This window comes from Sturnus vulgaris, chromosome 10, assembly GCF_052056855.1.
Source record: "Sturnus vulgaris isolate bStuVul1 chromosome 10, bStuVul1.hap1, whole genome shotgun sequence".
Taxonomy (NCBI): domain Eukaryota; kingdom Metazoa; phylum Chordata; class Aves; order Passeriformes; family Sturnidae; genus Sturnus; species Sturnus vulgaris.
Window position 1 is genome coordinate 18,481,156 of NC_142252.1, and position 14,269 is coordinate 18,495,424.

Genomic DNA, 14,269 nt, shown 5'->3' on the forward strand with positions numbered 1-14,269 from the left:
CAGCAACATTCACAAAAACCCAGACACAAAAATTAAGAAAAAGTAAGAAAATTTAATGATCAAATGGGCTATATACATTGATGGCACATGACTTCATTCCGTTATCCCTTTTATATAGCTGGAAGTTAAGTTTGATAGAAGAATATCAACAGTCCATAGAACCCCAGGGACAAGGAAAACCAAGCCCAGCTCTTGTTAAAGTGCATATTTGATGTGAGCACAGCTAACTACACCCAGGGGTATCAAGGGATTTCAGCCCATCAGACAGAATATTGTACAGGAACACCTCAAAAGCACAGGAAACTTGTATTTTAAATAATAACTGATATTTTATGTAAGATATTCTTCCATCGCTTTTCACTATATGATGTTTTAGAATTCTTTTGACATTCTGAAATGCAGAAAAAATTCTGCCTCTCTCTCAACTCTTTGTGTGTATTTTCTCACAAGATACTAAGTTAGAAGTTCACATAACTACACTCAAGTAGTGTATTCTCAGGTACTTCACTGTTTCTTCTGCTTACTTCCTTTTTCCCTCTCAAACTCGGCTATCTGATTGAATATGTTAACTAAGTTCTGAGGCAGGTTTCTTTTAACACCACTTTCTGCTTGTTCTGTACCATTTAATGGCACTTCTTCTTTATCAGGTTCCTTTGTTTTATCAGTCTCTTCATAACTTCTTTTTCTATTCTTAGACTCACTTTCACTTTTATGGTGCCTGTCACTATCATAACCTTTGTCACCTTCATGTGAGCAGCTCCTAGAATATGACCTGTACTTCCCCCCTGACCTGCCAGAATAGTCAGACCCTGGGGACATGTAATACCTGTCTTGACCTGAGTCATATCTCTTAAACTGCTCTCTTCTCCACTCTCCATCCCTCTCAAATCTCCTGTAATAATGCATTCTAGGTTTATAATCTGATTTATGATACGAACCTGAAGGACCCCTCCAACTGGAGAAAAATCTCTCTGGTCTACTGCATTTTTCAGTTTTGCTATGACTTGGCTGACTTCTGGAGCTACTGTAAGAATCTCTTGAATCTTCAGACCTACCTCCAAAAGTGTCTTCATCATCACCTGAAGTCCTCGAAAAAGAACAGTGTCTGTCTTTCTCTTTTACCTCCATTTTTGGGCATGCTACGCTGTCCTGCCTTTCCAGCAGTTTTTCCACTTCAAAACTTTGGTTAAGAAAAGAAGCAGAGGTATCAGCTGGAGGGGAATACCACTCCTCTTTCCTATTCTGATCTTTATAATGGGAAGAAGCTCTAGAGGAGCTTTTTTTGGAGCTGCGAGCAGACTCAGATCTACGCCGACGCTTTTTCCTACATTTCTTGTGATCAGAGGAAGAGGAGGAAGAAGAAGCTGATACATCTGATGATGAATCGCTTGATGATGATGATGAGGAGGAGGAGGAGGAAGATGAAGAAGAGGAGGAGGAGGAAGTCGATACTTTCCTTTTCTTCTTCAACCTAAAAAAATAATAAACCTGTGAGATAACCTATAGTGTCAGGCAAAAACTACACATAGAAAGCAAATCTGCATTACCCCAGCTTGGGCTGTACAGTGAGAAAAGAAACTGAGCCTGACTGGCAAGACAATTTCATGTCATTTCTTCATCAAAAAATTAAGATTAAATCCACTGAACATTTTGTTACAAAAGACCTCTTTCCCAATTTCACATGGCATTATGCTTTGCAAATATGTCACTTTGCAAAGTATTCCTTGAACAACTTCTCTTCCATATGCATCTCCATTAAACGTTCTATGCACTAAAGGACACTATGCACAAAAACATTCTGAGGAAAAAGCAGCTTACCCAGGGAGTTCTCCCCAGCTTACTGTTTGTTGAGATGGATTGCTCACAGTCTCAACTGCACTTATTGCCACATAACCAGTACACTGAATGTAACAGTTACCTTTTTTCTTCTTTTAAGAGCTTACGCAATTTTTCTGCACTTGTTTCTATTTTCTTTGCTTTCTGTCTCTCTTCTTTGGCAGCTTGTTTCTCCCTCATTTCCAAAGATTTCTTTTTTGAACCCAAGCATCATAAAAAAGATTACATTAGTAGTGTTAACACGGGTATTAACCCCCATTCAACCCCATCCAAATGTATACACCAGGAATGTTTTTACCAGGATTCCCAGACCAAAAATTAATATTGTTCAGGAATTTGGTATTGGCCGTTGTGACAGGTTTATATTTAAAGACCATATTGCAGTTTTTATTCCATTTAAAAATATATTTGACCAGTCATTGCCATGGTACCCATGATCCAGCACACCAGGAAGCATAGAGTCCAAAAGTTTTATGTAGAATATGCAAAAAAAATCCCCAGTATCACCAACATGTAGAAAAATAAGGAAACCCCCCCCAAACAACCAAAACAGAAGAGTTTGAGGGAAAGTGTCATCATTATTGTAGTTTACAAGAGAAACACAGCAGAACCCAGTTGAAGATGAATTCGTGTTTGAATTCGTGTTTGAATTCATGTTTGAATACAAACCGTTTTGTAACAATTTCACAGAGCAGTTTGATGCATAGTTTACGTAAGAAATCAAGTTCCAGGGGTTTGGTGGTGATGAGCAGCACCAGACGGCAGGCACAGCAACAACAGTTCCGTTCAGAGGGAAATGCATTGGAGAAAAACACATAATCAGTATTACAGGAAAACACACTGCAGTTGTTTTAGCCATTCTACACAGCAGGGACAGTATCAGACTTATGTACTAAGTTACAGGTAAATGCAGGAGAGCATCTAAGTAGATAAATAATCCTTAAACTCCTTAAGTCCATAAGAGATCAGACTTCTGCCACTTAACAGCCCTACAGAGTCACTCTATTCACATTGAGCAGGAAGTCTGATTACAGTTTTCAAAACTCACCAACTGTCTTAACAGCTATAATAAAGGAAACCCTTCACTGCAGCCAAGGCCATGCATAGCAACAAACAACAGCTGTCATATTCTTTATCTGCTGCATCAATGACTGCAGAAGAATGTCAAAGGAGTAACATTTATCTCCTACTTGCTGAGAATATTCTTCATCATTTTAACTGACACCTCTTTCTAAAGCAGCCAAATGCAGGTACTGCTCAAATAAAATACACCTCTATCTCTTATCTCTGGTGTAGCTCAGTTTTATCAGATTGTCCTATCTCCTCTTCCCCCTTGTTTCCACACATCCTGTCAGCATTATGGCTCCACCAACTGAAGAACTGCTGACTAAGGCCATCTACCCCAGCCTGTGTACATCCTCACATGCAGAAGCACAGAACAACACAAGCCTGCTTCTCAGTGCTCTATTTTACTCTTTGACCCACTCTGGAAGACAACACAAGTAAAGGAGGTAAATAAAAGGGAAAAGATGACAACTCAGCACAGAGACCCAGCAGGCTCACCTGGGAAACATGCTGCGTGCAAGGGAAGAGAAAAAAACCACCAGACAGCAGAGGAGAAAGCTGAGATATTCAAACTGTCTGCCCGCCCACCCTCCACCTCCTGCTGTTTTCCTTCAAATTACCTTTTAATTTCCCTCTCATGTGAGTTCACTGTGCTTCAGCTTTGCCTGGTGTTGCTCTCTCTTACTCTAATTACCCCAAGGACCAAGGGTCCGGCCAGACTATGGTAACAATGTCTTATTTGGCTTGTGGAAGTATTTTACACTTTGATCATTTGTATTCACAGAATGTTTTAAATTGATCTCATTAATCATGTTGTGTGATGAGATATTGTGATCCCTGCTTTGCTCTTTCCCTGTCTCCACTGTCTGGCATTTCTTTACTATCCCAAAACAGTGGAGTCACCAAGAGGTACCTTTCTTCTGGTAGGTACAGCCATAATGCTCACTAGAAAACATTTACTGTGGAGTAGGGAAGCAGAGAATAAGACAAACCATCAATTTAACCCCTCCCTGTTGAAAGGATTTAATATAATTTTTGATGTTCATTTACTGTCACTGAGAGCATCATATGAAAAGAAAGTAAAGAATCACCTGCATGTGCTTATGGAGTTTTGTTAAGGCCTCTTCTGCTTCCTGAAAAGTTTCATCCAAGCTTAAGGCTTTTTTATAATAACTTTCAGCATTTAACAGTTTCTCTTCCTCTTCCAACCTGTAATTCAAGTAACAATTCATATACAGTTAGGACACAGATTTTGACAGATGTTTCTTATTTTAGGGCTTTCTAATTTGCAAGTATTTCTTATTTGCACTATGACATTACCACTGCATCCCTCTGAGACCCCCTCTATGAGCTCACAAAAACAAATACACAAATACAAAACAGTATTTCTGACCTTACCATCTCATAATTCTGACCTGTAACACTACTCTTTGGAATACCAATGCCAGTTTCAAAAATACTGTCTCTCTCATCTTAACACACGGCTTAAAAGCAACCTATTCTCTGAATATTCAAAACTAAAATTTTACATTAGAGTGAGTCACCAATATTTCAGCAGAGTAACAACATAATTTTGTTATAAAAATTAAAAAAAAAACAAACTAAACAATCCTCAACCTTTTGGAATATATTCAAACAATTCACAGGACTTTATGCAAGCCTGATATCCTACCAGTGAAAGGGTATCAAGGATTAAAAAGGATACCGAGGATTAAACCTCAAATATTTTGCCAGGATTTTAACTGGGGCAGAGGACAAAGTGTAAACCAACTACACAAGGACAGATATTTCCAAGGACTTTTATTTTTCTGTAAACACACAGCAGGAAGGAAAGATGCCACTCTGTGTCCTCACTAGAATGGTATTAAAAAACATTATGAGCAAACTTGTTAACAACCAACCAAACTCATAACCCCCAACACTTACTGCCCGCCCCTTTCCACAAGGGTCTGACACAGGTATTTCCTCGCGTTTCTATGGGTAGGACAATTTTCTAAAGCAATTTCAAAATCCCCGATGGCTTTGTTTAGACTTCCTTTGGTTGCATACCTAGAAAAACAGAAAGTTGCATATCAAACAGTGATGCTTCTCTTTCACAAAAGGGGAAAAAAGTGAAACAAGCAGACTTACAGAGCTCCACGTGCTACTAAAGCTTCAACATTTTGTGGATCAATTTCCAAAGCCTTGTTGTACTCATTCATGGCTTCCACGTGGCGCCCAACCTTAAAATAATCCACCCCAGCCTTTACACTGGAGAAAAAAATATTTAGAAAACAGTATGTACAGTTAGTCTATTGTAGATTGTTCTGTTACTCACAAATTATGATTCCAAACAAGGGACAGGTTAAAACCTGACCTTGTTATTGTGCACTTCACACTGGCGTTTCAATTAGGTGACACTGACCTAACTCCACAAAAATGTATTCTTTAATCCAATATCTAAAGGCACTTGAGAGCATTTCTGCAGACAGTGCTACTATATTACATTGTTTTTCATTTATGGAATTATTTTTTAAGCAGTTTTCTGCACAAAACTATGTGTGACCATCATTAACCTTGAACAAGCTTAATTATATCCAAAGCTAAAAATCCCCATTAGAGTAATGGCAGAAGGTGACATGGCAGATGGTACACACCAGCTCATCTCACACAAATATCCTGAGGTTTTACATTTCATATTACCTGAACATTTCTTGCACATTTACCAAGAGATTAAGTTATTAGAAGAGAATTGATATAAGCTGATTTTCAGAACAATTCCTTACAGACTTTTCTCAAAAATTAAAATTTAACATTATAACCAGCCTTTTCCGCAATTAATCAACGTTGCAAATAGACTCTATAGTGTAAAAGCAAAAGCAATTTTCCAGGGCTGCTGCTCCATTTAACTTTCCAAAGACTGCAAGTGCACTTGTTACATCTACAGTTTGAGGCTTAAAGGACTTGACAAGTATGAGGTCATTCAACACTCAGTTATAAAACAGAAAATTGTGTGCTTGGTGTTATCACAAATCTTGCTCTCAACTCTTGAATGGGTCAAGATATTAAAAGTATTCTAGGAATAACTCCCTTAAACCTGACACACATTTTGGAACAGAATCTCAGGACTTTATCTGTCACATACCCACTCAGCAGATAGGTTTTTTTCAATAATATCCTGGTTACCTTGCTAGGTATGCAGTGGAAACACTGTTTCAATGTATGCTTTCTTTGCAGAAATATAATCTGTAACCCAATCTAACAAAGCCTTTGACAAGAAGTATCACATACCATTTCAAGGCCCAGGATGCAGACTGCTTTTTCCTCAAGGCAGGGGCAAAATCCTCTTCACTGAAATTTTTACTTTAAGGAAGAAACAAATAAAAACATCAAGCTGTCTGAGTCTACAAAGTCAAGTTTACAGTCTGCAGTGTAGTTAAAATAAACTGAAATATTATTTGTCCATGCCTTCCTGCTCTCCCTCAGTCAGGTCTATTCTTTCATATTTCTGAAACCAGTTATTCCCAAACTATTCTGTAAGTGCTGAACTGAACCAAGACAACTACAGTACATTTAACAAAAACATAAAAAAGTCCACATCTGCTTTAAGCCTAATATACATAGGGGTCACAACATTAATTGTTGCATGTATTTGACTCTTATTTTATGAAAGGGGTCAAACCTACTACTACAACAAACATTGTGAATAAACATTTGTCAGAAGACATTAAAACCTAAACATCCTGCACTTCGATCCACAGATGCTGAAAAGAGCTACACAATAAACTCCATAAGTATCTCATATCAAACACTGTGTGTGGTAAGGTGTTTTGCTTATTCAGAGCAATAGAATTTCAAATGCAAATGTCTCACCTTAGAGGAACAGTTTGCTTTTAAATATTTTAGGACGTGTATGCTGCAGTCGTGCAAGTCAAAATGTAAAAGGTTTAAGTATAAGTGATCTAGGACTCCCACTCACAAGTGTATTTCAATGGATTAGAATAATCTCCACAGAGCTACAGGAGAGGAACAATGTAAAAATCACTTACATTTGAAGACTTCTCAGCAAAGACGGTGGATTTGACTCACTTAGTCCCAGCTTTTCTGCTAAATATTCAACTAATGATGGATTAGCAAATCCTGGGGAACGATGCAAAACCTCTTCAAACGTCTCTCCTGTGTTGGCAACTTCCAGGCTTCGCCTTAAAAAACGCACCAACGTGCACAAATGAGACCTCAGGCTCTGTACCCTATTTCATCACGCTTGTGTTTAGAATAAAACTGCTATTATGGTATCTGATTACTGCTCACAAACTCTTCTCTTCTACAGGCATGTATTTTCCTGCTATTTACCCACCCTTATGTCTTTTACCCCAAGTGAGCTTCTGAAATCTATTTGGACACCCACCCCCATATCACCAAGACATATAAAAACATACAAATATTACAGACAGCTGTGTCCCCATCTACTAAGGGGAATTTTAAAATGCTAAGAATTCATATCCCAGTCTCCCAAGGTTTGGGGGCTTTTTATTTTTTTGTTAACACAGTCCAAAAGCAACAGATATCTCACTGTCTTTTGCTTTCCTTATATTTTTGGAAAGAAGCTAAAAAGCCAATTACACCTACATATCCAGACACAAGTATGCTAAAGAAAGAAACAACAAGGAGGACGTGATCACCCAATTAAATCAGAAAGCTCACTGAGGAGTTTAAGGTCAGAGATGTTCTTCAGACACCTTGACTGCACCTGCAAGTGCAACCAAACAGCACATCCTTACTTATAATGCAGTGGGAAGTCATCAGAGGTGATCACGCCCAGTTTGGTGCTGGAAAGGTTGGGTGGAAGAGCTGAGCTGTAAAGTGACACGGCCAGCTTCTCATGGTAACGGTCAACATCCTTGAGGGCAGCTGCAGAAATAATACAGGGAAGGATAAAATTACAGAAATGGCTCAAACCTGGGACAAACTGATTCCTGACAACGTCTGCAGCTGCTCACCTCGAATAAGGTCTCCAGTTTGATAATATGACAGAGGATCTCCATGGTTGCTTTGGGGAGGCACGTCCCTCACAGGACACAGGGCCTGCAACAGAACACAGCAAGAATGTCATAAATTAAGCCATAGGGTTGGGGTTCTTTTCTTCCCCAAGATCAAGCTAAAAAATAATATTTTAAGCTTAATGCACATCAGAATTGCAATTTTTAAAATACACCTTGGTTCAAATAAAAATTCATGCATCAACAAATGATGAACTTTTCAACCCATAATGTGGGTCACAGAAACATGGGTTCACTGGCTGAGCAAAGTATCACAAGCTGCCCACAGTCAGACGCTACCCATCATCCCAAAGCTGTTTCACCTTTACATCTTCCACTCCATTAAGAGATGCAAGAGGCAACAAATGTCAAAAACGAGCTGTTGACCAAAGCTATATCTTACAGTGATTTCCAAATCTGCAATTTCCCGTATGACACCACTTCCCAGACAAATCAACACCATGAAAAAGCCAAATTCACGGATTGATGTAATCCTCCCAATCACGATATTGCCACGCTCGATGTCACGGAAGAACAGCTCTCTCCTCTCCTCTCTGGGCACCTCCAAGAACCTCTCCAGGGGTGGCATGACAGCGTAACACTCTGCAATAAGGGCACAGCCAGTTACAAACAGCCAAGCTCCACCCTGAGAGCACAATATATTTGACGACAGCAAAGCGCGTGAAAATATGTTTGGGGGTTTTTTTTTTGTGCTAACAGGAAGCTTACTTATTGCCTACAAAAATCACCAGGAAAAATTTTAAGCCTGTTTTTAAAGATACCGCAAATTCAAGTGCTGTCCTTACGGAGTGAACCCACCCACTCCAACTCACACACCCTCATTCTCCTCGATGGTGTCCTCGATCGGCCCGTTGGGTTTCCACGAGTGCGCGAACAGCAGATCCGCCTTCTTGGCGATGAAGCGCTTTATCTCGGTGTCGATGCTCGCCCTCTCTTTCCTGGGGGAAGGAGAACGCGGTGAGTCGCGCCCCGCGGCCCCTCACGGCCCGCCCGGCCGCTGCCCCGGCGCCCCTCACCAGGCGGCCGGCGGGGCCCCGCGAGGCGGCTCCGGGGCGGCCCCGGGCGGCGGCAGCAGCCCGCGGAAGTCGGGATTGTCGTGCTGCTCGGCGCGGAGCAGCGACAACAACGCGGGGCCGTGGTGGCTCAGCGCCTGCCGGAGCAGCTCCCGATCCATCCCGGCGCCAACGCCGCCGCCTCGCCCGGAACGGGAACCGCCGCTCGGACAACGGCGACAGGGCGGGACCGGGCGGCCGCAGCGCCCCCGGCAGGCGGGAGGACCGCACTGAGCGGCGCCGGCACTGCCCGGCCTGTTCGCGGGCCCGTCTCTGTTTTATAAACAGAGAGTAATTAAAGAGAGAGTAATTAAAACACGCTTCACAAACTACACAGGTTTTCCCCGCAGGAATCCTGCTCGGCTCGGAACCGGCGGCCCATGCAGGCCGTGCCAGCGGCGGCGCTGCCGGGAGGGGGCGCTGCGCCCCCACCGGCCCGGAGCGCCCGGAGCGGGGCCCGAACCGGGGCTGTCGCGGGCTCGAACCGGGGGTGTCGCGGGCCCGGCTGCGCCTCCTCAACTCGCAGCTCCGGCAGCGCCGCGTTCTCGGGATGCTGCCTGTTCGCTTCCGAGGGAGCGACCCTGGAACAGCACGGGCTGGGGCTCGGGCAGCGCTGCGGTGTCGGCACCGAGCTACGGCAGTGGAGTGCAGAGAAAGGAAACGCAGCTGGGAGAGGGTCTGGAGCACAAGTGCAGTGCTGGTCTGCTGAGGGAGCTGGAGGGAGCTCAGCTGGAAAAATGGAGGCTCAGGGAAAACCTTCTCACTCTCTGCACCTCCCTGACGGGAATGTGGAGGCAGACGGGGTCAGGGTCTGCTTCCAGGGAACCAGCCACAGGACGAGGCGAAACGGCCTAAAACTGCTCCAGGGGAGGTTTAGGTTGGCCTTGGAAGAATTTCTTTATAGAAAGGGTGATTAGACATCGGGACGGGCTGTCCACGGAGGTGGTGGAGTCGCCGTCCCTGGAGGTGTTTACGGCAACATTAGACGTGGCACTTGGTTCCATGGTCTAATTGACAAGGTGGTGTTGGGCCACAGGTTGGACTCGATAATCTCCGAAATCCTTTCCAACCCGAGTGGTTCCGTGATTGTGTGAGTAAAGGAGAGGGCGCGGGGCTGGGCTCGGCTCCGCAGTGTTCCTAATCCCGGTCCCCTGGGCACAGCCCACAGGTGACACGGTGTGCCGGCAGGCACGTCCTGGCTTTACTTTACTTCCCTGGCTTCACTGAAACAGGGAACACAGGCGATTCCCTGGGGAGAAGGCAATGGGCTGAGGGCACAACCAAGGTACTGCCGCGGGCCTGGTGCCTGCTCCCCAGAGCTAACTTTAGATGCTAAAAAGACACTTCGCTCAGGAGGCTCTTCATGCTAATCACTCTTCAGCTAATGGAGAAAGGTGCTTAAAACCAGCTGGATATAATCCAAGCCTATTAGAAGAATCACAGTTTTTCAGCTCCCAGGAATAATTTGTCCCTGGTATCGCATTTAATAATTAATTTTAAAAGGGTAGGTGGGTGGGGGAAAAAACCCACTGCAAACAGCATAATGTCACTTCTCCCTTCAGTACAATGCTGAAGAAAAAATAGCAATCTGTCTGTCAGCAGATCAGGGACACAGACTCCTCTAGGAAGCAGCATGACTGAGAGGGCAAGGATCATATCAAAGACTGGTCTCAGTTCAAAGCCAACAGGGATATCACTGGTGTAGCAGACTTGGGGAAGACACTGGAAGGGCAAATTTATATTTTAGTTTCATTCCATCTCCCCCTGCTTTAATGTAAAAGAAGATAAAGGAGGCACAACATTTACTATGAACTAAACAGCTGCCAAAATTTTGATTTCAAGTCTTCCTGATCTGTGTGTGCTCTTACCATGGTTGGGAAACACCATTAACACCAAATGGAAATGTCTGGACATTAAGACTGATTAGACACAGATTGGCATGGGAAGGTTAAGGCACCTGCATGGATCCAATGCTAACAGGAGCCTTTCCTGGATGAGTTATGTGGCAAGTGCAGTGTCCTGAGCCGTGTGGCACAACTGCAAATAGATGCAGTTTTATTTGAGGGAACAGTATTTTGAGTAAGAGTTAATTGGTGTTGCTTAGCAAATAAAAGAGCTAATAAAAAAAAAGTTGTTTGAAGTATGAACTCTGCTTGTGTAAGCATTTCTACAGTCTCATATGCAGATACACACGCACAATGTACAAGAAATTAGACATTATGAGTAAAGACTTCCAGTGTGTTACAACTTCTGGACTTAAAACAGCAGCAAATAATCACTGCGAAAGCACAACCACCTACAACAACAGATTCTTCTTACAGATGTTTTCTTCTTTGTATAAAGTCAATTGCATTTCAGGAAATTCAGTAGTTTATAATACAATAATACACAGAAGGTAGTTGCCCCTGAACGTGAGGGCTAACTTCATATTTAAAGTGATCCATTCTTTATCTGGGCCAAACACATCCTGAAATTATCTTAATCAAGTAAACTAAATTACCCCAAGTAATTCCAACTTCAGAAAAAGCTTTGCCAGAGCAGAGTATGTGACCATGAACTTCTAATTTTTGTTCCCATTTTCTAGGTTATACTAATGAACTATAGAAGTAATGTAAGACTGTGACATATTGAACATTGTTCCATCTCATCCAGGGTACACAGAAGCTTTTGCATTCTTTTCTCTCACAGGATACTCTCTCAATGTTCATTGTGATTTTAAAAATATCTCTCCATCTTTTCAGTGGTGGAAGTTTTCTGCTTTTCTTTTCATTCTTTGTTTGCTTTACTTCAGTTGCCCAATAGGAAATGCTTTTGATAAAAGAGAATAGCAGCCACCACAGTTCAGCAGGAATAATGATAAATGGAGAAGTTTGGAATAAAGCCAGAGCTATATACACTGCTCAGGAGATGCCAGGCCTGAGGGTGGGGCATGCTCCATATGCTGTTAATCCTCTGTTCCATTGATTTAGGAACTGCCTCGATGAGTAGTGCCTGATTCCATCTGTTAAGTAAACACAGGGTGGGCAGGAGTGTCCTGATTCTGCAGGAGAAAATGATACAAGTCAATATCTCACCCTCGTGGAGGAGGAACACTCCAGATACTCTGAAAACAGACGTGTCTGAGCACACTCGGTGTAGATCTCACAGTTCAGGTCAATGCATGCCAAAAGGCAGCTCACAAAATCCATCCTGCAGCCTTTAACTCCTACAGTAAAAAGATTATGAATTTACACCACACTGGCGTTGGACCTAGGGTCAAACTTGCAGTGATATTGCAACAACCTGAACAACCCTGAACAACCCAAACACTGCTAGGCATGCTAGAACTTCAAAGTGGGTTTGTGAAATATTAAGCAGATTTCCATCCAAATCCAGTGAGCACAGCTTGAATGCGACAAGGTCAAGCTGCTTCTCAAATGTTTCCAAGTATCCAGTATCACTGGTGAAGCTTACAAGAAAATCTCAGAAATTCTGTGCCCAGAGCCACATTTTATCCCTGGCGAAAGGTTTAAATTCTTCAAGATCATACATGTCAAAGTATTATTCTCGGTAAATTTTGGGCACGTTTGAAGATAAATTTTAGCCTGTTGCAAATGGGAGTGAAATATTCAACTAAATATGTCATTTAGGCTAAGGAAGAGGAATCTAATAGTAGTAATGAGAATGAACATGACAAGTTGTACTTCCAGCTGTGTTAAACTTATGGAAAATTCTGCCAAAAGCAGTTCTGCTGCCTAGACTTGCAATTTATGAAGCAGCAAAGAGACTGTCCAATATCCAAGATATTGTTTTAGCTCAAGACTGATGAAAGGGCCTTCAGCACACAATAACTGCTAGCCAGTTAATGGCCCTAATATGAGAAAAACAAGATGTCTGCAAGTATAATCACTAAATATGATGGAGGAAATGTGAAGACAACCCCAAACTCAGAGTGATGGAGCAACCCAAGCTGTGACCATTCAAGCATTTCCCTTTGTAATGAGTTCATTGTTCAGTCCAGGTTTGGCATGGTCTGTAAGAGAGTATGGTTTCAGTGATGCAGACTTACCTGGAGTGTGCTCAGCACCTGTTTTTGGTGTCAAGGACCTTTGCACTTCTCAGATTTCTAGAAACACATAGACAAAGAATAGTCAGTTGCATGTTATAAATATGCAAAGACACTGTAGAAACTGCCCAGGCTCTGAATCGGCAGTTAGACCCTGCTGGAGTACAAGGGAAATAATGGTTGAGAAATGTCAGTGGAGACCCCCCTCTGAGTGCTGAGGATTTCTGTCAGGCTGCAGGCAGTGGCACTGCTGAGCCTTTGTATGCTGTGACTTCAGCTTGTGCACCCAGTGCAGCGTTTTGTGCCTGCAGAGTAGTGACAAGTGCTTAGAGGTTTCAGGTGAAATGGAAAAGGTTACTGGAGGAAACATTGTCCTTGACATTTTTTTTACCCTGAATATGAAAACCAAGCTGTGTTGAATGAAAGTTTGCTTACTTGGCAGGAACCCCAGCAGGCAACTTAACAGCACTCATGACACAGACAATATGTACACACCCACCTGTACAGCTTGCAATACTAGAAATCCTGCCTGCAGAGCAAATTCCTGTGATACATGGGGGCTCAGCAGCAGGTATGCTGAGCAGACAGGTTTTTGTGAGGTTTTCATGGATTTTCCAGCTTCTAGCGCTCCACAGACTGGCAGCAAGGGACAGCCATCCTGGTTTTCAAGTTTTAGAGTGATTGCACCCTAAAGCAGCATCAAAATTTTCCTGTCAGAAGAGTAGATCACTACTTAGAGCTCAAAATTGCATTTCCAGGGTGTAGCAGAATATGGTGTGAGTATTTTACCTCAAGGCTGCAAGCACTACCAGGAGATCTTTAAGCATGCAACTTCTCTTTGTTATTAAGTCTCTCATTTGTAGTAGAGCAATATTCACATTTTCATTATAAAATTCTTTTTCCAGAAATTTGCATCTTTGTAGCTGTCATAGAACATGTATGAACTTTCAAAAGTTGTTCAAAGAAGTCTCTAAAAATATTTTGAAGATCTAAACCAGTTGGAGTTCTATTCCTGGTAAAACAACATGCTTATTTATGTATCTCATGGTCAGTTGCTCTAACATTCTATTTGTGCAACGTGTGCAATAAATACTGCCTAAAGAGCAATGTATAAAAATCAGAAGTTGTTTTCTCAATTGCTTGCAATAAACCAGGCACGTAACCATCGTCACAAACTAATTAGCAACCTCCTCATTTATTTTAAATTTGTCACTATTTAAACTACACTGAAA

At 42.3% G+C, this 14,269-nt stretch overlaps 1 protein-coding gene across 2 annotated transcripts; it reads right to left on the reverse strand.

Annotated features, from left to right (window-relative positions):
• Positions 1-32: 32 nt before the first annotated feature.
• On the reverse strand, positions 33-13,092 carry TTC14 (tetratricopeptide repeat domain 14). Of its 2 annotated transcripts, none has more exons than XM_088170971.1 (12): positions 13,041-13,092; positions 8,757-8,878; positions 8,323-8,522; positions 7,881-7,965; positions 7,662-7,791; positions 6,930-7,082; positions 6,172-6,243; positions 5,032-5,151; positions 4,828-4,950; positions 3,993-4,110; positions 1,919-2,028; positions 33-1,471 (listed from the first exon to the last, which is right to left on the reverse strand). In XM_088170971.1, the coding sequence occupies exons 3-12, from the start codon at positions 8,506-8,508 to the stop codon at positions 505-507; spliced, it is 2,064 nt and encodes a 687-aa protein (XP_088027097.1). In that variant the 5' UTR covers positions 8,509-8,522; positions 8,757-8,878; positions 13,041-13,092; the 3' UTR covers positions 33-504. The 2 variants fall into 2 exon arrangements, with proteins under 2 accessions (XP_088027097.1, XP_088027096.1); XM_088170970.1 differs by lacking the exon at positions 13,041-13,092 and adding an exon at positions 8,957-9,143.
• Between the last annotated feature and the right edge of the window lie 1,177 nt (positions 13,093-14,269).

Bases quoted from the DNA above. Each gene is read 5' to 3' on its own strand.
- TTC14 (XM_088170970.1), bottom strand. From the start codon at position 9,114: ATGGATCGGGAGCTGCTCCGGCAGGCGCTGAGCCACCACGGCCCCGCG. The intron at 5,152-6,171 runs GTATGTGATACT...TTTTTTCTCCAG, and splicing joins GCATCCTGGGCCTTGAAATG to TGTAAAGGCTGGGGTGGATT. The intron at 1,472-1,918 runs GTAACTGTTACA...TTATTTTTTTAG, and splicing joins CTCTTAAAAGAAGAAAAAAG to GTTGAAGAAGAAAAGGAAAG.